At 34.6% G+C, this 25,092-nt stretch overlaps 1 protein-coding gene across 1 annotated transcript in view; it reads left to right on the forward strand.

Annotated features, from left to right (window-relative positions):
* Positions 1-25,092, forward strand: part of LOC144837744 (adhesion G protein-coupled receptor A3-like) — a 54,811-nt gene that overhangs the window by 12,938 nt on the left and 16,781 nt on the right. Inside the window, exon 3 of the mRNA XM_078692980.1 lies at positions 23,451-23,522. Coding sequence (XP_078549106.1) covers positions 23,451-23,522 — 72 coding nt within the window. The remainder of the gene's footprint in view (positions 1-23,450; positions 23,523-25,092) is intronic.

The raw sequence follows: 25,092 nt of genomic DNA on the forward strand, positions 1-25,092 counted from the left end.
TCGGCATGTCACTCATTTCTAAAGTTTCACTCGTTTGACCTTTTGCAGGTCAAACTCTTCACGTTGTTGTTTTCTTTCACTTGACGGCATGCTGAAGTATTTGCTATAGTTATTTGAAGAACCTCAGTTAGAATATCCCTCGAGATTTTAGCTTTTTGAGTAGCTTCTTAAAAAGAATTTTCTTAATTGTGTTCCTCAATCAAATATTACATTATTTGTATAGTAAAACAGTGCCTTTGGCAAACTGTTTAATATACAGTATACAGAAAATTTGGAATGCACAGAAATCATTTCAAACTATTCTATGTGTTAATGTAGAAATATAGCATTTCAACAAATAAATTAAAACAACAATAAATTTGAGTTTTAATTTTATATTTTTAATAAAACTAGGGTAAAGGTCAATGGGAATAAATTTCACAGTCATAAGTGTACTGACCCCAGAAAATATATTATTCCATTTCACGGCTCGTTGCCATTTCTTATTAAAGGTTATATTATGAATTATTGTAAATTAACCAAATACAAAACACAATTGAAACTGTGATATCTGAGCCTGGTTTGTTTACCTTGTGTTGTTGTCGACGCAGGCGTGGCACCGATGCACGGACGTGATCACACAATGGTCTTGGTAGCATGCATGTTAGCTTGCAGCCTACCGACTCTTAAATGGTGCCGCCGTGTGTAATATATTGCACAGTGTTGAACTCGAACAAAAGCTTGTGAAATCTAGCAAAAGATTGAATCAATAGAGATGCTTAGCTAGGCTTGCTTCACAGTTTACTCGAACCTAAAGATGTGCAATTAAACAACACAAAAAAACCTTAATGCTTAAATAGGTTTCTGCTGCGTGACAGCACACATTTATCTTAATAACGTTAAAATGAATTGTGAGCATTTTTGATGTTGTTTATGGATGGTGTCTTGCCTAACACCAATGTTGACTGGAGGTGTAAATACATGTGTAGGAATTAAGATTGATGTGGGTAATGCGTTGTGTATAAGAAAAAGCATACTTTATTCCACTATGATAAATAGGTTGATGAATAACATCATGTAGCTCTCTATAGCATGTAAAGTAGCACCTCAATACAGATTTTATATAGCTGCACATTTCTCAACAGTTCGACCTTTGCTCCTCCTTATTGGAAAGTAAATTTACAGCATCAGTTATGTCAATTAAATCGGTACAAATCATTGGCAAGGTATTTTAAAACATCAGCAGAATATACCATAAAATGAATATTTCTTTTCTTTCTACTGTACTACTACTATACAGTATATCTAGGAATATTTAAATGTTTAAAAGATTTACCATATTATTACTATAATAATCTTATCTTATGGGTTTATTGCTGTTCTGTACACTGAAGAGAAAAAAGTAATTATGTGTTATCCATCTAGATAGAGTTTTGCATGAAAGTTCAAAAGGCTTGGATACTTTCTTGAGATAATAATTTTTTCCACTCTGATAATTTTTATGTCTATTTCGTGCCTAGCTTACCTGGATAAACCAACAATAGCCCCTTCTCCTCGAAGAGTGAGATATAACTCGAAAAGTAGAAGTTTTCATTGAATTCCCCTCTCCACAAATGGTATAGTCCATGAACTATGCCCTCAAGTGGGAGCCTGCCCACAAACCACCATCATCATTTCTTTTCGAGACATGAAAGAGTAAACATGTCTTCAAAGAGCTTGCACAGTTTCTTGCTGTTGCAATAGAGTTTTGATACTGAGACTGCTGCTATATGAAGCTAAGTAGTTTTTCTTGGTTACAGAGATTCATTGAACTTTGAAATGTCAATAAAATGACTTTTAGCAAGCATTTTTGTGAATGTTTTCACTTAGGCCAACTGGCTGAAATGTTTGCAGTACCATAGTGGCCAGGCCTAAATCTAGCAGGACAGCTTGTCTACTGCCTAGCATAGTGGTTTAGGCTTATTGTAGGCTGGCCTCCTGAGTTTCTTAAATTTTATTAATGCTCTCATGGGGGGCCTAGGCCTAGATCTTGCAGGGTCAGATGTTGCCCATGCATGTTGCCTAACAATAACATTGTGGCTAGACATAATTTTGTAAGGCCTAGCTGGAACTTAGTCTATATAAGAGGCCTAGGCCTACATACTGCAGGATCAAAGATCTTGTCTATGCTTCTTTCCTGACTGGTCTGGTTTTCTAGCTGAGTCATAGTTGACACTTCATTTTGGACACGGTCCGTATATTCGGATCAGCTGTTGTTTTCAGTGCAGCTACAATGCACCTCCAATCATGCCTGCACCCGCTGCGGCCTCTGCGGTCCCGGGGGTGAATGAGATTTCTCCGGTGTTACTGCAAGCCACCGTTGCAGCACTGAGAGCTCTGCCGAGGGATGAGCCCAACGCACCCTCTCACATGAGACCTCCTCCCCCAGTTTCATATATCGATATATAGGCCCACAGCAAACCTTGTTTTTACGATGGTCCGTCTATCTGGCAAGAGATGACAGTGATAGGACGATGGTCTCGCTCTCCAAGAATAAGTATGGGAGAACGAGACGGGCCTGGGGAGGAAGGTCTGCAGGCGTTCGCGAAACGGACGGCGGTACTGTCCTTTATTTTCTTTGGCGTTGAATTCATAAACCAAACGGTTCATTCGGCCCTGCAGGTAGGATGGAGACAGCCTCATCTATCCTGTTGGGGCTAAGACGAGGCGACTGGGCTGCCACAATAGACCGAAAGACGCTAAAGAGTGCTTTCACATGCCTATTGCAGATCAGGATCATGTGTTCCGAAACAATGATCACTTCTACCAATTCGTCGCTGCTGTTTGGCCTCTCAACGGCCCTGCGTGTGTGACACGCCTGGTACGAACGCTGGTAGCGTTCTTCCACCAACACAGCATTCAAATATTTATGTACTTAGACGATTGGTTATCGTGGCCCAGTCCAGGGACTAGTTGTTAAACAGCCTAGCATTTGTCCGCCTCGTAACGGAACAAGCAGGATTCCTTATAAACGAGGCAAAATCATGTCTTCTGCCTACACAGAATCCTCGTTTAATATCTCGGAGCTCAAATTAATTAGGTAACGGGCCGTGCGTGCCCATCTATATGAGCGAGTGGCCAAGGCAAGATATGCAGTGCTACATCTCATGCTCCGACGGGGTACGACTGGCTACGCACATTAGAGTCACTGGCCAGCTTCGTCGCCCTCGTTCCGTGCTGCCGGCTCAGGATGTGACCATTACTATTGCACCTCCCGGCAGCTTTCCGCCAAGGACAGTATCGCGACCGCCGGCTCCCCCGCTGCTCCTTTGCAGATGCAGCTACCCCCTCCGCCACCGGCACAGCCTATGCAAAGAAACGAGGCTTCTACTTCTAGACAAGCTTTACATAATCCCCGTCATGGAAATAGTGGCGAGAGAGGCGCTCACCACAGAGGTGGTCGACGCCACAACAATGTGAAGTGCCGGTGACGGTTTGGGGGCGCCCGTCCCTCCGAGCGAGGGCGGGCAGGTGGGAGGGGTCGCCTGAGATGGTTTTGCGCAGGTATGGTACAGTAGGCCATGACAAAGGATAAGTAGGTCTCTACTGTTAGCGCTCGGGTATCGCATATCATTTCGAGCCCCTATGAGAGGTGGTGCCCGACATATGAGGTTCCGTCAGAGCCGCTTAAAAGACAGGCGCTCATGGCCGGCCTCGACGCACTTCTCCAAAAGGAGCTGTGGTGCAAGTTCACATTCAATATGCGATCCCGGGACACAAGTCCACCATCTCTTGCCAGAAAAGAAATCTGGCAATTGGCTACCCCTTTAAGTCTGAACAAACGGTTCATTCGGCCCTGCAGGTAGGATGTAGACAGCCTTCATCTATCCTGTTGGGGCTAAGACGAGGCGACTGGGCTGCCACAATAGACCGAAAGGCGCTAAAGAGTGCTTTCACATGCCTATTGCAGGTCAGGATCATGAGCTTCCGAAACCATGATCACTTATACCAATTCGTCGCTCTGCTGTTCGGCCTCTAAACGGCCCTGCGTGTGTGACACGCCTGGTACGAACGCTGGCAACGTTCTTCCACCAACACGGCAGTCAACATCAAACATTTATGTACTTAGACGATTGGTTATCGTGGCCCAGTCCAGGGACCAGCTGTTAAACAGCCTAACATTTTTCCGCCTCGTAACGGAACAAGCAGGATTCCAATATGCAGCTACAATGCAACGCTGCGGCCTCTGCGGTCCCGGGGTGAATGAGTTTTCTCCGGTGTTACTGCAAGCCATCTGCAGCAGTGAGAGCTTGCCGAGGGATGAGCCCAACGCACCCTCTCACATAAGACCTCCTCCCCCAGTCTCATATATTGATATATAGGCCCACAGCAAACCTCGTTTTTTACAATGGTCTCGCTCTCCAAGAATAAGTATGGGAGAACGAGACGGGCCTGGGGAGGAAGGTCTGCAGGCGTAAATGAAGCAACATCTTGTCTTCTGCCTACACAGAATCCTCTTTATCTCGGAGCTCAAATCAATTTGGTAACGGGCCATGCGTGCCCATCCATATGAGCGAGTGGCCAAGGCAAGATATGCAGTGCTACATCTCATGCTCATGCTCCGACGGGGTATGACTGGCTACGCACATAGAGTCACTGTCTAGCTTCGTCATCCTCGTTCCGTGCTACCGACTCAGGATGCGACCATTACGATTGCACCTCCCGGCAGCTTACCGTCCAAAATCAGACTCACTTCACAAAGTGGTTGTAACGAATGCGTTCATTCTCACGCATCTGGTAGCTTGCGGAAGGCTGGTTGCTTGTGGGCAGACCCATTCAGACTTCCGTTTTGAAACGGATGCGTCCGAAGTAGGTTGGGGCGGCTATGCACTGTCAGTGGAAGTCGCTTCTCCGGCATTTGATCATGCAAGGAGACATGCCCACATCAACCGTTTTGAACTGGGCAGTTGAGCGTACATTGGAAGCTCTCCTACCCCATCTGGCAAATCGCCGTGTTCTCGCCAATTCCATCAATACAACTGTGGTTGCTCACATAAACAGCAAGGGGACATGTGGTCCCCAACACTGTGCTGCGACACATGGACGTTACTAATGTGGTGCACAGACCACAACGTAGAACTCAGTGGCCCAAGTTGCAGGCTGACTGAATGTGGAAGCGGACACTCTGTCCAACCCACATCTACATCCTACGGAATGGCGTCTCCTTCCGCCGATTGCCACCCAAATTTCAACCACTTTGGGCGGCCCCACATATATCTGTTTGCGACGTCAGGCAGCATGCATCTTCCGCACTTAGTCAAGATGAACATGCGTGGGCAGTGGATGCCTGTCCATACCGTGGGACGGTTTTGGGCTCATGCATTTCCACAAATTTCGATACTGCCGTTGGTCCTGACGCACATTCAACGCCATTAATGCCGAGTACTTCTGATAGAGCCATTGCCCACAACAGACGTGGGTTTTTCTGCTCATCAGCCTGTTTTACGATCAGCCTCTACGTCTCCAGATTCAGGGAGACCTGCTGACGCAGGACTGAACTTTGCCGATCCCTCGACCTGATTGTATTGCCACTGTCGGGGATCAGCTCAGAGTCTCGGACATTCCAAATGGCCTGGCCGCCCTTGTGACGAGATCCCGACAGGAACCCTTCTCGCCGTCTATAATAGCCAACTAAAACACTATTTTAAATGGTGCAAGCGCCAATAGATTGACCTTATGAAAGAGAACTAGGTCTGCGCCTTCCTGCATTATCTGTTTGAGTCAGATCTGCAGGTCCGCACCGTGTCTGGCTACCGGTCTGCCTTGGGTGCTGTAATTCCGACCTTTAAAGACGGCTTGAGCATATCTACATCTCCTGCAGTTTCAGGTTGCTTTGCGAGATGTTTAGAGATCGGCCTCATGTTAAGGCCCTAGTTCCTGTTGGGACGTCAGTATCATACTAGCCGTTCTGATACATCAGTCAGATGCCTTTCGACAAGGCCCATTACAATTCTCACCTTTTTGGCATTCTTATTGGCAATGAGAAGAAACAACATATGAATGCAGAGGCGTGTTGCACACTCCTCAAATCTGGTTAGGTTTGAGTGTGGCTAGTATTGATGCTTGACAGCTCGCAGATTACTGACTGTGTTTATCATTCCCAAATCTACTTATCTTTTGGGTGATATAATACATATATATACTTGTCTCCAGTGAGGGCAGTTAAGTTACAATCCACCGCACTGCCAGAAGGAGTGTCTCAATATCACTGCCTCGGTGCCCCGCACCAGTCAGATGCAAATTCAACAACTGAAAATTGAGTTATGTGCTTTATCAGACACTCCACCACCGGTTCACATGCATCAGTTGTGTGTGATTGCATACGTGTTGTATTCTGGTGGTACCAGCAAGGTGGCATACACAGTCAGTATTCACTCTCCCACCTATCGAATATCTCCACAAACCTTGCACCAGTAGCCACAGCAGAGCTGAAAGTAATGAATCCACAAAGCTCTTTTAAACTTGTCTCCCACCGCCGACTAGTATCTAGTCCGGTGCTACACTGGCTATTGTTGGTTTATCCAGGTAAGCTAGGCACGAAATAGACTACACAAACCAACAGTGGTGTTGGTAGTCTATGAGTGCCGCTTACCTGGATAAACGCCCTCCCACCGTCCCCTCAGACAAGAGGTCTTGCGAAATGATGATGGTGGTTTGTGGGCAGGCTCCCACTTGAGGGCATAGTTCATGGACTATACCATTTGTGGAGAGGGGAATTCAATGAAAACTTCTACTTTTCGAGTTATATCTCACTCTTCGAGGAGAAGGGGCTATTGTTGGTTTATCCAGGTAAGCGGCACTCATAGACTACCAACACCACTGTTGGTTTGTGTAATTTCTTGAAAAAAGATATTTGATGAATTATTTAAAAAAAATATTTATTATTCTACCAAATTTTCCTTGAATTGCAAGCATTTAGATTTGTTGAAAGAATGGTATTGATAATTTATGATAATTCCAAAGTAGAGCATTTGGGATTGCCGATATGATTATGAATAGCGACATAATCATCATCATTCTCCCGTGGGATAAAAGACTAACTTGCTCGGGAGCAGTTCTTAACAAGCCAAATATTATGTCTCCAAATGTCATCAATGAAAACCACTGATGCATCATGTTGTACAGTTTTATTAATATCCAATGTGTTCTACTCAGTTATTACCCCATCCTCCAAGTGGGATAGACTCTCTAAATTGCGGTAAGTACAGTAGACGTTCGATTACTGATCATGAGTTCGAATCCAACTCTCGCCACATTGCTCCCTAGTCAAGATACTTTACTTTGCCTCTCTCCACCCAGGTGTATAAATGGGTACCAATCAAGAAACAACTTTGCGCTGATTACTAGCTGCATTATGGGATAAACTGTGTTGTATATTAACTACATGTAGAGGAAAATAATTGTGGTTGAGGCATGTAGTCTTCCATTCAGCTTTATTGAGCTCTGTCTACACTTTCAAACTTTATGTGACAAAAAAATGTGATGTGCCCATATATGGACATGATGAAGTCATATCACTACCATATTTGGGCATATCACCATCATATTTAGGCACATCACACTTTAAAAAAAAAATTAGTTTGATAAGTGTACACAGAGCTTTAAAGCCTACATCTATCCCAACAGGACTTTTAAGTATCATTTTTCTTTTTAAGATTGTTGTCGGCCATCTTTAGAATTGTTTTCTCTTATAAGTTCTAATATTGTAATCCATAAATATCCTAATATTGCTGTAGGTAGTAATGAAATATATGCTTGTGGTATATACAACCTACTACTGCTATGGTGTCATCAACGAAATCTCATATTGTAGTTAACGAATAACGTGCATCCTGTCACGATGTTATATTTTGAATGCGTGAGAACTTGGCGAAATATTATTGTTGTAATTAGCGGCACGGCTGGGTGCGTTATTGCTTTCTGATAGTAGGCAACACAATCGAGAGAAGATGATTTTAACGAGGTCATGCAATTCCTAGTAAATTTGGATAAGATAATATCACAGATCTCTGGCGGGAGTCCCCTAATGGGTGTTGTGTTCTGGTTATAGGCATATAGAAGCAGAGACTAGACCTGCATTCTGTACACCTCCGGCCCTGTATGCTTTAAGAACAGATCTTATTGGGTTTCAACCGAGGTATTTGTTGTTGTTCATTAGCCTAGGACTGCGGCAATTTGATAATGAGGAGCATCTTTGGATTGTTGATTGTATGGGCATTGAAACGGTTCAGTTTGTATGCTGTAATTATCTAATATAATCCATTACCAAAATTGTGATAGCTTATGCAACAACCCCAATTTCAAATTTGTCTGCATTCTTAGAACAAATTTTCATACTGTATAGTGTAACCTTTCTATAACAGTACATTATATAAATTCAAAATGCATTGAGAATATTTTTGACTGTCTTTCATTTTCTACAAATAATTTTAGTTTAGATATTTAGCAATAAAAGTGAATTAATTTGGAATTCTTAAAAACACTTCATTTATTAGTAACCATCACGCGTCGTTACACTAACGATGTTCTATTTATTTTTCACAATATTCCTATTCTTTTTAAAAGTTGTTAGATTGACAACAATTTTATTGTCGAGTCAGGTTTTCTATTTTTAAAAAACCTATCGTCACAAATCATGTCTCCTAGGAATAACATTCACTTCTTATTTGATTTTTTCTTGAAAGGCGAATCCATCGGATTGCTTTCAGAAGTCTGATTGATTTGTCGGCAACTACTGAAATTTCAGGCAGCTGTCCTAGGCTAACATTCAGCTTGCACTTTGGTACGTTAAGCCTCTAATGAGGGATATAGCAAGCCCTACCCATCATATATAATCCACACTTTAAAATGTTAACATATACTTGGCTAAATGCAGGCCAGGTCGTATATGATTAAGCAAATGTTTGCTTGATATTTTTAATGTGTATTCCTGAAAAGATATTTTGTCATGGAAAGTTTCAGTGATTTATGGTAAAAAATGTTTTCAATACAAACGATACTCTTCTGACTAAGTATTATAAACTAAATTTGCTACTTTTGCTTTTATATTTTCTAAAAAAACATGAATGAGTTTGCCTTTTAAACAAAAAAAACATTGATAGCAAATAAAAATCAATTGTACTCGAACTAAAATTAATTAATTAATAATTTAATGTTTAAATATATAGTAAATGCAGGCCAGGTCGTATATGATTAAGCAAATGTTTGCTTGATATTTTTAATGTGTATTCCTGAAAAGATATTTTGTCATGGAAAGTTTCAGTGATTTATGGTAAAAAATGTTTTCAATACAAACGATACTCTTCTGACTAAGTATTATAAACTAAATTTGCTACTTTTGCTTTTATATTTTCTAAAAAAACATGGATGAGTTTGCCTTTTAAACAAAAAAATCATTGATAGCAATTAAAAATCAATTATACTCTAACTACACATTAAATTAATGTTTAAATATGTATTATTTTTTGCCTATTTGACGAGCATCAATGAATTCAGTTGGTCACAAGACTTATAGTATCCACTGGAGTACACAGATGCCACCCCCTAATTTAGTTGGACACAAGACTCGTACAGTAAACCCATTGTTAGTGCAATCGGAGTATAGAGTAAAACTACCCCCTACTTTTTTCCAAATTTTATACCCTAGGAACTGTACTCGGTCAGTCATCCAAATTTATCAATTCAGTATGTGACTGTATTATCACAATCATTTTTTTGTAGATGACAAATAAATAGTAAACGAAACAATTTAAATACAAAGCACTTTGTTTCTAAATATAGAAATCATTCCACTTTCACATTTTAAAATGACTTGTCATGTTTGCTGTACCGGTTATGTTGTTAAATCCGCTTTGTTTATCTCATTGCTCTGTTAATAATGTAAAACTTGAACATAAACTTGAATCTACACAAACCAGCAGATGTATTCTGGAAGGTCAATGTGAGAACAAAGGAAAGAAATATATTGTACGTTACGCAGGATGTAACAGCGAACAAATAATGTTGTAATGTGCTTGTAAACATACTGTAATTAACTAAACAATGTAGATTCTAGTCTTTCGAGTTAAAAAAAATTAGTATATAAATAAATAATATAATAAGTATATTCTATGAATGATGTATATCTATAAAATAAAGATGTAAAAATACAAATCTTATTTAAATGTAGTAGAACCCCAAACAAATCTATAAAATAAAGACGTAGCCCCTTTGTGGAACACCTTATTCAGGGGATTTTTTTTTTTTAAATTCTTTTAACATTTATTTAGAAACAGTTCAAGAAATACAAGCATACATTTACAATAACTTAAATGGTAACATTAAATAAGAACTGTTTCTGGGATCGGAAAAAGAAGTAAAAGAACTTGTCAAATACCAACCCCTAAAGAAACAGAAAAAAAAGGGGGGGGGGGGAAATTTAAGAGGATGCTTTCCCGTAAACAAGTAGAATACTGTAGGTTTTAACACTATAAGATTAACATCTATGGTTGCCCATATTAAAAGGAAATTTTATTGAGTCACTATATGATAGCGGTTGTTCTACTGTTATTAAAGTATTAAGTAACATCTTTGCAATCTAAATAGGCCCTACTGGCCAGAATGTTTTACAATGTATTTTAAAAGTTAGGAAAGAATTCTGGAAGGAAAGGTTGGTTTTATTGTAGGACGAAAGTTACTGGTTTTTAGGTTACTTTATCAAGAAGAATAAATTTGTCTTTTCCTACTGACAGTTTGTATTTTAGCGGCATCTATTCATCTTATTGTCAAAACTTAGTTTCTTTCCTGTTGCCCTTTTTGTTCTGTTGAGCGTCTTCTCTCCATTCTTTTCTATTACAGTTTTTCTTTGTTATTTTCAAGGACTCAAGGTCTAACTAGAGTAGAACAGAAATAGAGCAAAGTAATTTATAATACAGTTGTAAAGAAAAGAAAATAATGAAAAGAGACAAACAGAGACTTCAAAACATTGCCGCCGTGCTCTGTAGAAGCGGCAGTTCACTTTTTCTTTTCTTCAAATGCCAAAAAATGGTAATGATACGCTTTAAATAATAATCCTGAAAAGTCTTGGAAATACATTGTTTGACACATAATATGACACAATATTGCAACTATTGAATAAAAGAAATTGATACCGATGAGGATAATCTTGTATTATCATTGAATTATTATTTAAATATTTTATTTTTTTTCAACTACAGTACATCCAACAGTGAAAAAACGCCAATTAAACTGTAGGATGCCTTTAAAATATTTAGATATAAATAAATACATAAAAGCACAGAAAAATTCAGTAAGAAACATTAAAATATATTATGCTTTCATAGAATTATTTCTAACAAAATACACAGTCACAAAATTCATAATTAAGAAAAAAATATTTTTAAAGTATGGCAGCCAAATAAGCACTGTCTGTCAAATAATTGCGCGTTATACAGGAATATAAACAAAGTGAGTGCTACTTTTAATAATTGTTTAATTATATTTACATTAATACAATAAAAGAACATTGAGTTAAATAATTTGAAGAACGTTTATTTTCATACTGATCTATTTGTTACAGTTTTGTAATAAATACCAACAATATCATGTAATCTGACCTGCAGTATACTCACTATCTCTTGATCAATCTGTATGAATTGAATCCAATATGTTTTGAAAATCATTTGTAGATCTACAGTATACATTTAATTAAATTATATTGCAACTTGATATACAGCATAAGCGCCCTAAATGTTTGAAATTTAATTTTAGTAGTCAGATAGAAATCACTGGATTTGATTTTGACAATCTTTGGTATTTTGTATACTTCCTACAGTATATATTTTTGTACTTTCTCTGTAATAATTTTGTATTAATAAATCAAAACAAAACATGGATGAGTTTGCCTTTCAAAACGTCCGTTATTCTATACAGAAAATTATGTATAATGTTATACCTCCATGTTCTATTCTTCAAATATGTTTACATTGTTATAAAAAAAGTTTCCAGTTTTCTCTTCTGTCACTTGAGTTTGTGGTTTACTTTTGTTTATTCTATCCTATTATGTTATGTTTTTTGCTTAATGTCTTGTATTACATGTTTGGACAGGAAGTATTGAATTAATGTCAGACATGCTCAATTATGTAAGACCAGGTTCACAGGAAACCTTCTATTCTCCTTAATCAAAGCCCTCTGACCATCACTAACTATGTTTACATGTTATGTTCTTTGTCGGAGTTAAATTGCAGTCTTTCAGAGTTAAATTGTGGACTGTCATTTAAACTCTGTCTACACTATCAAATTAGTTTGAATAAAAATGCTCAAATATGGTAGTGATATGACATCATCATTTCCATATATGGGCACATATTTTTTTTTAGTCGGTTGGTCGGTAAACACTAACTTGAGCACGCGACTGTAGCCTTGTATATGGCCTTGTTTCATATAAAGTTTGATAATGTAGACGAGGCTGAACAGCTACATTGCAGCTCAACACAAAAAATACACTGGTGAAAGGATATTCCGATAGGAAGCGCTTGTCGAATGTTACATTCTGTAAGTTGCATCAAATGTACCTACTGTACTGTATGTAACAGGGTTATGTCAGAGTTTTATTGCGCTAACGAGTATTAACAAATCACATCGATATAATACAGAATTATATATATTATAACATTACATGGTAACTTTAAATTCATCACTGCTGGCCTTCCATGTACCAAATCCTTTGTACAATCCTCTAGTAAATACATTTCTTAACATATTTACTTGTATTTAGTTCATATACTGTATTGCCGTATATTATTTAGTACAGTATGCTATTTCATAATCAAACTTCAGTGAAAATATGTAACAATTTTAATGACTGCCAAGGGCGTACTGAAACATGAAAACGGGCATATTTTCATATTTCACAATTTTAAAAACATGGCAATATTTTTAATGTGTTTTGATTTGATTGCGGTATCTTTTGAACCCACTTTCTCAATCAGGTTGATTGTCATCGTGGGATGGTAAAACCTAGTTTAACCGAATTAGTGATGGTTACATTGTTATTATATCAAACTCATAATAATATAACATGAATTCAGGTATAGCATGATTTACAACACTGTTGATTTACACGTTCAATATGCAAATTTAATGCTTGTGTGATGTGCAATGCAATTTTATCTTACAGTTGGGTTTTATTACTTTGTAAATGCATTACCTTTACCTGACGCCTTGGCAGCTTCTTTGATAGTGCCAAGTCCCAGGTTGCTTCTACAAACACCCGACAAAGATGTAATTTCATTTTGATCACAACCGTATTCTAGTTTCATTTCCCTGTACTGTCTTGTAATAAATTTTGCAAATTTAACTATTGTTGAAAGAAATATTTTATTTAAATTATTTTAGTTTTTATCTGAAGCTTAAATATTATAATTAAATTCTACAAATTGTAGACAAATTATTGATTCCAAAATATTAAAATAAAACTAGAATTTAATTCGTCACTTTGACGAATTATAGGTGATCATTTTTATCCTGTTACTGAAATTAATTTTTTTTTAAACATGCACGTACGTTAACATACGATCGAAAAATGTTGATGTATCCCATCCTATTATATGCTTATAGTGCTGAGTTGTGCCTATTATGTGTCATATACAATATATACAGTATATACTGTATATCTATATACAGTGTAGCATAGGTAAAATTATGGGACCCACATCATGTTCAAATTTTTTGGTATGATGGAATTATCAAAATAAACTCGAAGATGACAATTTCGAAAGATAATGAATTGAGCAAATAAATATAAGGATTGGAAGAGAATTTGATACGTAGAAGTGGAATGCGCGCTCATTGAACTTTGTATAACTTTGACTAAAGAAATCTAAAAACTATGTTTTAACTTCAACTGGCCATATGATAACATCACAACATCCGATAGGCTTAATTTTTATATGAATTCATATCTACATTTTAACAGCTTTCATAATAAGTTATCATCTTCAAGGTCACCTTTAATTCTGAAGAGCTATTAGATATTCAAATGTATGGTGTAGCTAAAATTACACGACCTAGGTTATTCAAGTTTTTACGCGTGATGACGTCATCAAAATAAAAATGTTTACAACCCATGAGAAAGATAATCAATTGAGCAAGCACATTCTAAAATTTTTGCGAAAATCGGGCTCAAATAACGGAGATGCGCTCTATTGAATGTGATAACCCACACAAAAAGATAAAAATTACTAATTTTTAAATTCAAGTGGCCATTTGATGACGTCATACCATTTTGTACGTCTAATGTGTACATGAATATGTATCTACAACCTAATGGCTTCCCGAATAAGTTAAAAAAATTAGGGGTCACCTGCCATTCTGAAGATTTATATTCATTTTAAAAAGGCCTTATTTTTTCACCATTTTCAGCACTTTGATGCAATTAATTTGCGCATTTTGTCATTTTTAACCTGCTCGTATAGCGTTATTTTAAGTTGGAACTGACTCAAATTTGGTGAATGTACTAAGGCTGGTGAGTAGAATGCGATTTGTATAAAAAAAATGCATTTTTTACGCTTTGTAAGTATCGCGCGCGCAAAATATTTTTTTTGCGCAGTAATTTTTTGAAACACGCAAATGGCCTAATTCATGCTCTAAATTAATCAAAACTTAACTTTGAGCTTTTTAAATTTTTAACGCGCGATTTCACGCGCATGACCCTACGTGTGCGCGCGTTTTTATTTGTTAATATTTTTACCCTTGACCTAAAGTTTACGTGTAGTGAATTTCATTAATATGTGATAATGAATTATGGAGATATGTTTGAAAATGTGATTTCACAAAATGGCGTCTAAATGACGTCACGGAAGAGTGATCACGCTGAAAAGCTTATTAGGACTAAGTTAAAGTATTTTAAAGACATTCAGAATTTTTGGTAATCATTGACATTAAACTTTTTGAGATATTTGTTACACAAAATCTGTACAGAAAGAAATTGCGAAGAATTTGGCACTGATGACATTATCCAAATAAACTTGTGGATAACAATATCGAAAGATAATGAATTGAGCAATAAAATATAACAATTGGAAGAAAATTTGGCACGTAGAAGCGCAGTGCGCGCTCTTTAATATTTGTATAACTTTGACGAAAGAGATGAAAAAATTGCCTTTTAACTTCAACTGGCCATATGATAACGTCACAAAATTCGATAGGCTTAATTTTTATATGAATTCATATCTACATTGAACCAGCTCTCATAATAAGTTATAATTATCAAGGTCAACTTTAATTCAGAAGAACTGTAAGGTATTCAAATATACGTTGTAGGTGAAATTACGTAACCACCGTTATTCAAATTTTAAGACATGATGACGTCATCAAAATGAAAATATTGGCAACTCATGAGTAACATAATTGGTTGAGGTAGAATATATTAAAAATTTTAAAAAAATTGAGCACAGATAAGCGAGTTGCGCTTTGTTCAATATGGTGGTCTATGACAAAAGGGGAAAAAACCATATTTTTAAAATTCATGTGGCCAAATGATGACGTCATACCATTTTGTACGTCTAATGTGTATATACATTTATATCTACAACTCATTGGCTTCCATAATAAGTTAAACAAATTGGGGGTCACCTTCCATTCTTAAGAGTTATATTCATTTTAAAAAGGCCTTATTTTTTACCATTTTTAGCACTTTTGTACAATTAATGTGCGCATTTTGTCATTTTTAACGTGCTCGTATAGCACTATTTTATGTCGAAATAGACTCAAATTTGGGTGAATGTACTATGGAAGATGAGTAGAGTGCAATTTGTACAAAAAATTGTTAATTTTTACGCTTTCTATGTACGCACGCGCAAAAACGTGTTTTTGCGCAGTAATTTTTTAAAACACGCAAATGGCCTAATTCATGCTCTAAATTGATCAAAACATAATTTTGAGCTTTTTAAATTTTTAACGCGCAATTTCACGGGCATGACCCTACGTGCGCGTGCGTTTTTATTTGCTACTATTTTTACCCTTGACCTGAAGTTTATGTGTAGTGAATTTCATTAATATGTGATAATTAATTATGGAGATATGATTGATAATGTGATTTCACAAAATGGCGTATAAATGACGTCACGGATTAGTGATCACGCTGAAAAGCTTATTAGGACTAAGTTAAAGTATTTGAAAGATATTGTGAAATTTTGGTAATCATTAACATTAAACTTTTTGAGATATTTGTTACACAAAATCTGTACAGAACGAAATTGCGAAGAAACATTTTTTTTTATATAAAAACAATTTCTCACTAGAATTTAATTCGTCACTTTGACGAATTATAGGTGATCATTTTATCATTTTACTGAAATTAATTTTTTTTTTAACATGCACGTACGTTAACATACGATCGGAAAATGTTGATGTATGCCATCCTATTATATGCTTATAGTGCTGAGTTGTGCCTATATGCCATATACAATATGTACAGTATATACTGTATATCTATATACAGTGTAGCATAGGTGAAATTGCGGGACACATGTTCTAATTTTTTGGCATGATGACGTTATCAAACTAAACTTTAAGATGACAATTTCGAAAGATAATTAATTGAGCAAAAAAATATAAGATTTGGAAAACAATTTGGCACGTAGAAGCGCTGTGCGCGCTCTTTGAATTGTGTATAACTTTGACGAAAAATATGAAAAAACTACTTTTTCACTTCAACTGGCCATATGTTAACGTCACAACATCCGATAGGTTTAATTTTTATATGAATAAATATCTACATTTCATCAGCTTTCATAATAAATTATAATCATCAAGGTAACCTTCAATTCTGAAGAGCTGTAAGATATTCAAATTTACTGCGAAGGTGAAATTACACGGCCTACGTTATTCAAGTTTTTACGCGTGATGACGTCATTAAAATGAAGATAGTGTCAACTCATGATAAAGATAATTAATTAAGCAAGCACATACTGAAAGTTGTGCGAAATTCGAGCACACATAACCAAGATGCGCTCTGTTGAATGTGATAATCTACACAAAAAGATAACAAATCCTAATTTTTAAATTCAAGTGGCCATTTGATGACGTCAAAACATTTTGTACGTAAAATGTGTACATGAATTCATATCTACAACTCAATGGCTTCCAGAATAAGTTAAAAAAATCGGGGGTCATCTTGCATTCTGAAGAATTATTTTCATTTTAAAAAAGACCTATTTTTCACCATTTTCAGAACTTTTGTAAAATAAATGTGCGCATTTTGTCATTTTTAACGTGCTCGTATAGCGTTATTTTAAGTCGGAACTGACTCAAATTTGGTGAATGTACTAAGGATGGTGAGTAGAATGAGATTTGTAAAAAAAATTCATATTTTTTACGCTTTTTAAGTATCGCGCGCGCAAAAACGCATTTTTGCGCAGTAATTTTTTGAAACACGCAAATGGCCTAATTCATGCTCTAAATTGATCAAAACTTAATTTTGAGCTTTTTAAATTTTTAACGCGCGATATCACGCGCATGAACCTACGTGCGCGTGCGTTTTTATTTGCTAATATTTTTACCCTTGATCTGAAGTTTACGTGTAGTGAATTTCATTAATATGTGATAATGAATTATGGAGATATGATTGATAATGTGATTTCGCAAAATGGCGTATAAATGTCGTCACGGATGAGTGATCACGCTGGAAAGCTTATTAGGATTAAGTTGTATTATTTGAAAGATATTCTGAAATTTTTGTAATCATTGACATTAAACTTTTTGAGATAATTGTTACACAAAATAGTGTACAGAAACAATAAAAAGAAAAAAAAATAATAAAAAAAAAAACTAGAATTTAATTCGTCACTTTGACGAATTATAGGTGATCATTTTTATAAATTTATTGACATTAATATTTTTTAAACATGCACGTATGTTAACATACAATCGGAAAATGTTGATGTATGCCATCCTATTATACGCTTATAGTGCTTAGTTGTGCCTATTATATGTCATATCACATTATGTACAGTATACTGTATATCTATATACAGTGTAGCATTGGTGAAATTACGGACACACATCATGTTCTAAGTTTTTTGCACTGATGACATTATCAAAATAAACTTGTGGATACCAATATCGAAAGATAATGAATTGAGCAATAAAATATAACAATTAGAAGAAAATTTGGCACGTAGAAGCGCGGTGCGCGCTCTTCAAAATGTGTATAACTTTGACGAAAGAGATGAAAAAACTACTTTTTAACTTCAACTGGCCATATGGTAACTTCATAACATTCGATAGGCTTAATTTTTATATGCATTCATATCTACATTTCACCAGCACTCATAATAAGTTATAAACATCAAGGTCAACTTTAATTCAGAAGAGCTATAAGGTATTCAAATATACCTTGTAGGTGAAATTACGTAACCACCGTTATTTAAATTTTAAGACGCGATAACATCATCCTAATAAAAATATTGGAAACTCATAAGTAACATAATTGGTTGAGGTAGAATATATTAAAAATTAAAAGAAAATCGATCACAGATAAGCGAGTTGCGCTCTGTTGAATATGGTGGTCTATGACAAAAGGGGAAAAAACCCTATTTTAAAAATTCATGTGGCCAAATGATGTCGTCATACCATTTTGTACGTCTAATGTGTATATACATTTATATCTACAACTCATTGGCTTCCATAATAAGTTAAAAAAATTGGGGGTCACCTTCCATTCTGAAGAGTTATATTCATTTTAAAGAGGCCTTATTTTTGACCATTTTTAGCACTTTTGTACAATTAATGTGCGCATTTTGTCATTTTTAACGTGCTCGTATAGCACTATTTTAGGTCGAAATGGACTCAAATTTGGTGAATGTACTAAGGAAGACGAGTAGAATGCAATTTGTACAAAAAAAATGTATTTTTTACGCTTTTTATGTATGCGCGCGTAAAAACGTGTTTTTGCGCAGTAATTTTTTAAAACACGCAAATGGCCTAATTCATGCTCAAAAGTGATCAAAACTTAATTTTGAGCTTTTTAAATTTTTAATGCGCGATTTCACGCGCATGACCCAACGTGCACGTGCGTTTTTATTTGCTAATATTTTTACCCTTGACCTACAGTTTACGTGTAGTGAATTTCATTTATATGTGATAATGAATTATGGAGATATGACTGATAATGTGATTTCACAAAATGGCGTATAAATGACGTCACGGATGAGTGATCACGCTGAAAAGCTTTTCATGACTAAGTTAAAGTATTTGAAAGACATTGTGAAATTTTGGTAATCATTGGCATTAAACTTTTTGAGATATTTGTTACACAAAATCTGTACAGAAAGAAATTGGGAAGTAAAATTGTTTTTGTATAAAAACAATTTTACACTAGAATTTAATTCGTCACTTTGACGAATTATAGGTGATCATTTTTATCATTTTAATGAAATTAACATTTTTTTAAACATGCACGTACGTTTTATCATTTTAATGAAATTAACATTTTTTTAAACATGCACGTACGTTAACATACGATCGTAAAAAGCTGATGTACGCCATCCTATGACATGATGCATATACACTTATAGTGCTGAGTTGTACCTATTATGTGTCATATACAATATATACTGTATATCTATATACAGTGTAGCATAGGTAAAATTACGGGACCCACATCATGTTCAAATTTGTTGGTATGATGGAATTATCAAAATAAACTCTTTGACATTTGTATAACTTTGACGAAAAAGATGAAAAAACTACTTTTAAACTTCAACTGGCCATATGTTAACGTCACAACATCCGATAGGCTTGATTTTTATATGAATTCATATCTACATTTCATCAGCTTCCATAATAAATTATAATCATCAAGGTAACCTTCAATTATGAAGAGCTGTAAGATATTCAAATTTACGGCGAAGGTGAAATTACACGACCTACGTTATTCAAGTTTTTACGCGTGATGACGTCATAAAAACAAAAATAGTGGCAAGTCATGAGAAAGTCAATTAATTGTGCAATCACATACTAAAATTTGAGCGAAAATCGGGCACAAAATAACAGAGATGCGTTCTATTGAATGTGATAAAATACGACGAAAGAGAAAAAAAACTTAATTTTAAATTCAAGTGGCCATTTGATGACGTCACAACATTTTGTACGTGAAATGTGTACATGAATTCATATCTACAACTCAATGACTTCCAGAATAAGTTAAAAAAATTGGGGGTCATCGTGCATTCTGAAGAATTATTTTCATTTTAAAAATGCCTTATTTTTCACCATTTTCAGCACTTTTATGCAATTAATGTGCGCATTTTGTCATTTTTAACCTCCTCGTATAGCGTTATTTTAAGTCGGAACGGACTCAAGTTTAGTAAATGTACTAAGGATGGTGAGTAGAATGCGATTTGTACAAAAAATTCGTATTTTTTACGCTTTTTAAGTACAGCGCGCGCAAAAACGTGTTTTTGCGCAGTAATTTTTTAAAACGTGCAAATGGCCTAATTCATGCTCTAAATTGATCAAAACTTAATTTCAAGCTTTTTAAATTTTTAACGCGTGATTTCACACGCATGACCTTGAAACGCGCAAGTTTTTATTTGCTAATATTTTTACCCTTGACCCGAAGTTTACGTGTAGTGAATTTCATTATTATGTGATGATTAATTATGGAGATATAATTGATAATGTGATTTCACAAAATGGCGTATAAATGACGTCACAGTTGAGTGATCACGCTGAAAAGCTTATTAGGATTAAGTTACAGTATTTGAAAGATATTGTGAAATTTTTGTGATCATTGACATTTAACTTTTTGAGATATTTGTTACACAAAATAGTGTACAGAAAGAAGAATAAAGATTTCATACAATAACAATAGGTGATCATTTTATTCTAAATGATCACCTAATAATAATAAAGATTTTATACAATAACAATAGGTGATCATTTTATTCTAAATGATCACCTAAATATAAGAGCTTAGTAATAAGCAAATAAAACCTTGTACTATAGTTGTATATATCATAATAATCTAACCATAATATTTTACAGTACCTAGATGTCAAAGGTCAACTTAATATTCATGATATTACCATCTTTTTGAACAATAGATAAATGTAGGTCGGCTTCTAATACATATGGCCATCATTAGCGGTTATCTACGCATCATTCAATTTATCGTGTGTCTTTCGTTGAGATACGTTTTAACTGCACCATGAAACGTGTGAAGTTGAATTAGTTTTAATCGCATCAAATTGCCAAGGGTTCATCATTCATCACGTCTTATTCATTTAACACTGAGACAACAAAAAGTGTATTGAAAAAAAGAAAAGCGTGGAACAGTTTCTTGTATGTGCCTCGTGGCATTTCTGATATTCATTGTGTTTGAATATGGGAAACTAAACAATCTACTGTAAATTAAAATAATGTTGAATTGAATAGAAATTGACGATGGAAGGAAGGTTTTTTGGTGGGTGTTGAGGATGTTAAGCTCTGTCTACACTATCAAACTTTATGTGATAAAAAAATGTGATGTGCACATATATGGACATGATGATGTCATATCACTACCATATTTGGGCATATCACTACCATATTTGGGTACATCACCCTTTTTTTTGTCAAACTAGACTAACTGTATTCCATATTTATAAGATTCTTTTTGAAGTCATGGCTTTTTATTTTACAAGGAATATTAGCCAAGTTTACCTTAAAACCTTGTAATTTTAATGCATGGGGGATTTCTTAACCAAATTAAGATTATCAACTGAAATTTGATATTTTCTCAAATTAGATAACAGTTTATCGTTAAAACGATAATGGTTTTAAAGAAGTTGATTTTTTCTTAACAATCACTGCATAACGATCATAGCCTGAAGGATCCAGACTCTCATATGAACTTCTTTGGATCATGTTATTGTATTATTTTCACCGATTTCTTTATATCATTTCTAAACCAAGGTATCATTAATTCCGGAATAATAAAGCGATATTACGATCTAATATATTTTCATAAATTGCTTGATGTTATCTCATTTTATTATCGTTGATAACATTTCAGATATAACTTCTATTTTTAACTTGAGTGTGTTACATTAATATTATATTCACTATGAGATTACAGTACTAGCTAAAGAGTGTGTTTAAAGATTAGGCAAAATCTTTGGCTAAATCCGAAATCAGTTTTAAATACATTGTGTATTTAAACCAAAACTACACAATTCAAATCTACAGATAAGACGAATATATTACTGTATGAATATTTATTATACTAAAACACCTGCGATGATGTATTTTGAAAGTTTTATTAAAGTATATAAAATAGCACCTGTCAAGTGTGGTTATAAAAATCTAAAATAAGAGACAAAATTCTCAGTATTTCAATTCTGATGTAGATTGTCTGGGACACCCTGTAAATCATAAAAACATTATAACGTCTTTAGATTAATTTCATAAAAAGAAAATGAATTTAAATTATAAAAATTAATTTGAACAGATCAGTTGGGATTTTAAGCCATGAATTCTTATAAAATATGATGTCCTTGCGGAACGAGTCATCAGATAATTATATTTATAATTTAGTAGGAATGCGGTTCCATTAAAAACTTTATATTTCCCCTTGGATGGTATTTTTAAATTAGCGGATTAAATTTTTACTATTTGCAGTTTTTTAAAATATATTTATTATTGAATTGTAAGCGCAACTACACCGTATTGTGGTAACGAGATGTTTGGGATTGGAAAGCTTCATGTGTGGTTATAGTGTGAGATCAATAAATCGTCAAATAATCGCACGTTCTCACCCATTTATGAAATTAATTTGCTTAAAAAGTATAGGTATAGGTGTGATGTAATTATTTTTTATAAGCATTTTCCATTAAAATTTTCTGACAATATTTGAGTGCATTTATATCCCAGGGTGGGATTATACCCCATTATTCCCATACCCTGTATTTGATTAATAGTTAAAAGTTTACTTTAACTAATGAATATAATATGAATGTTCGTTTGTAATTAACCACATTTTTAATATTATTTATAATCACGTTAAATAATAATTTACGTTGAACTTGAACTTGAATCATTGTGACCTATGTTTTACATTAATATCAATTAGCTTACATTCTTAACAAGAGCTATTTTGCTATTACAAGTGATATTTTTTAATTATAAATTTACTGTGCCATATTTGTCCGTATTTCTTTGTTAAGATATCAAATGCAGTACAGTATTCTGAAAAACCTTTCAATTGAATTGCCGTGCAATCTATAATTTAAAAATGTGCATACCAGAGTGTTTTTTGAGTTGTAGCTACATATTCCTGAGTTCAATACTGAAAGTTCAATCTAAATTGTATTTCTAACATTTCCACATATAAATTGTATAAAATTCGGATTCAATTTTTGTGAAAAGCAAATGAATAAAAATATAATTTTTTTTTTCTCAATATTTTTCAGGGACTTGAGTAATAACCGAATATCAACGATTGAGCCAGATGCATTTTCACAGCTTGAGAATTTAAAACGATTGTAAGTATTATGTTATTTAAAAGTAGTGTAGTAGGTTTAATTTGTAAAGATTTTAGTTAATATGAAATGGTCCTATTCAACAAACATTTATTTCATTAAATGCCATATACACATATGAAAAGCATAAAATGAGGACCAACCTAGAAGTAAACTTGTCTCAGTTGACCCTTTAACATTATTACAACAAATAATAAGTACAAGTAAGAATATGAAGCATCAGTAATAATATATAATAAAATGGTTGTGTTTGCAATAAAAATAATGTGTTTTCTATAGTAAGTTGATATTAAAGATCATTACATCTAAAGACAATCTTAGCTTTTTAAAGTAAGCACTAACTGATTAGATTATGGCATTATGATAATGATGGGCAAGAAGACGGAGAAGAAAATGCGTTTCTCGTGCTCAAGTGCACACTTTGCTACTCAGAAATTCGTGGCCGAAAGCAAAATTCACAGAAGTATAAGATTTGAAGTGTTATGGTTGATTATTAGCTATTGATCTTATCCACAGGCTAACATACATTATGTACTCTTACTAATGAATATTTGTTTAGCTTAGTAAATATTTGTGTAGCTTTAATTGATGACTATTCATGATTTTTAGTAAATATTTTTTAGCTATGAATATTCATGATTTTTTGTAAATTTTTATGTAGCTTTAATGAATATTCATGATTTTTAGTAAATATTTGTGTAGCTTTACTGAATATTCATAATATTTAATTATCTATTAATAAATATTTGTGAATGAATATCCATTAATGCTTGTGTAGTGAATATTCATAAATTCTTATAAATATTTCTAAAAACTTCAATGAATAATCAATCAAACAAGTAATAACATTTTTTAATAATGGTAAAATTAATATGAATTATTGTTATTCATAAATACACTAAATATGTATAACAATAACATGTATTAACATATTCTTCGTGGCACAATAATCCTTAAAATCATTTATTTTTATAATGTTTATTTTTATAATCGTAAGGTCAACATAATCTTATTTTTAATGAGACTAGACACATGTGGTTTAAAAGCAATTATGAAGTCACAGGTTTCAGTTAGTAGAGGTGAATTTTTACTGATCGTGATAAAAATCTTGTCATGTGGAAAATGAAATTAAAACATAAGAACATGAGGTGTGGATTTTTTTATGCGGGCCAAGTACTAATCCATCCTTGCCTATTACCATCACGTCAACTTGCATTACGTGTGCAGTGGCATTTACGATACCGATCACTTCCTACAGATGTTCGAAAACTGCCGCGTAATGCGTGTAAACCATCCGACTGACGACAGAAAAACGTGGTCATTGTCGGAGATTATGCCGAGGCCGTCAAACAGCATTATTAGCAAAGCTAGACAGATATTGCCATGTGACTATTTATTGATGCAATTTCAGCGCAAAAACAAGTGTCTTTTGCTTACTCATCTCTCTTGAGTCCAGGTGTCTTACTTCTTGCATTCACTCTGCTTTTGATAGTTAAAAACACTCATTTTATTATTATATTATGTCCCTTTTAACCTACCTCCAATCAAAAACCACTTTTTGTTTTATAAACAC

The sequence above is a fragment of the Antedon bifida genome, chromosome 3 (assembly GCF_963402885.1).
Source record: "Antedon bifida chromosome 3, ecAntBifi1.1, whole genome shotgun sequence".
NCBI lineage: Eukaryota > Metazoa > Echinodermata > Crinoidea > Comatulida > Antedonidae > Antedon > Antedon bifida.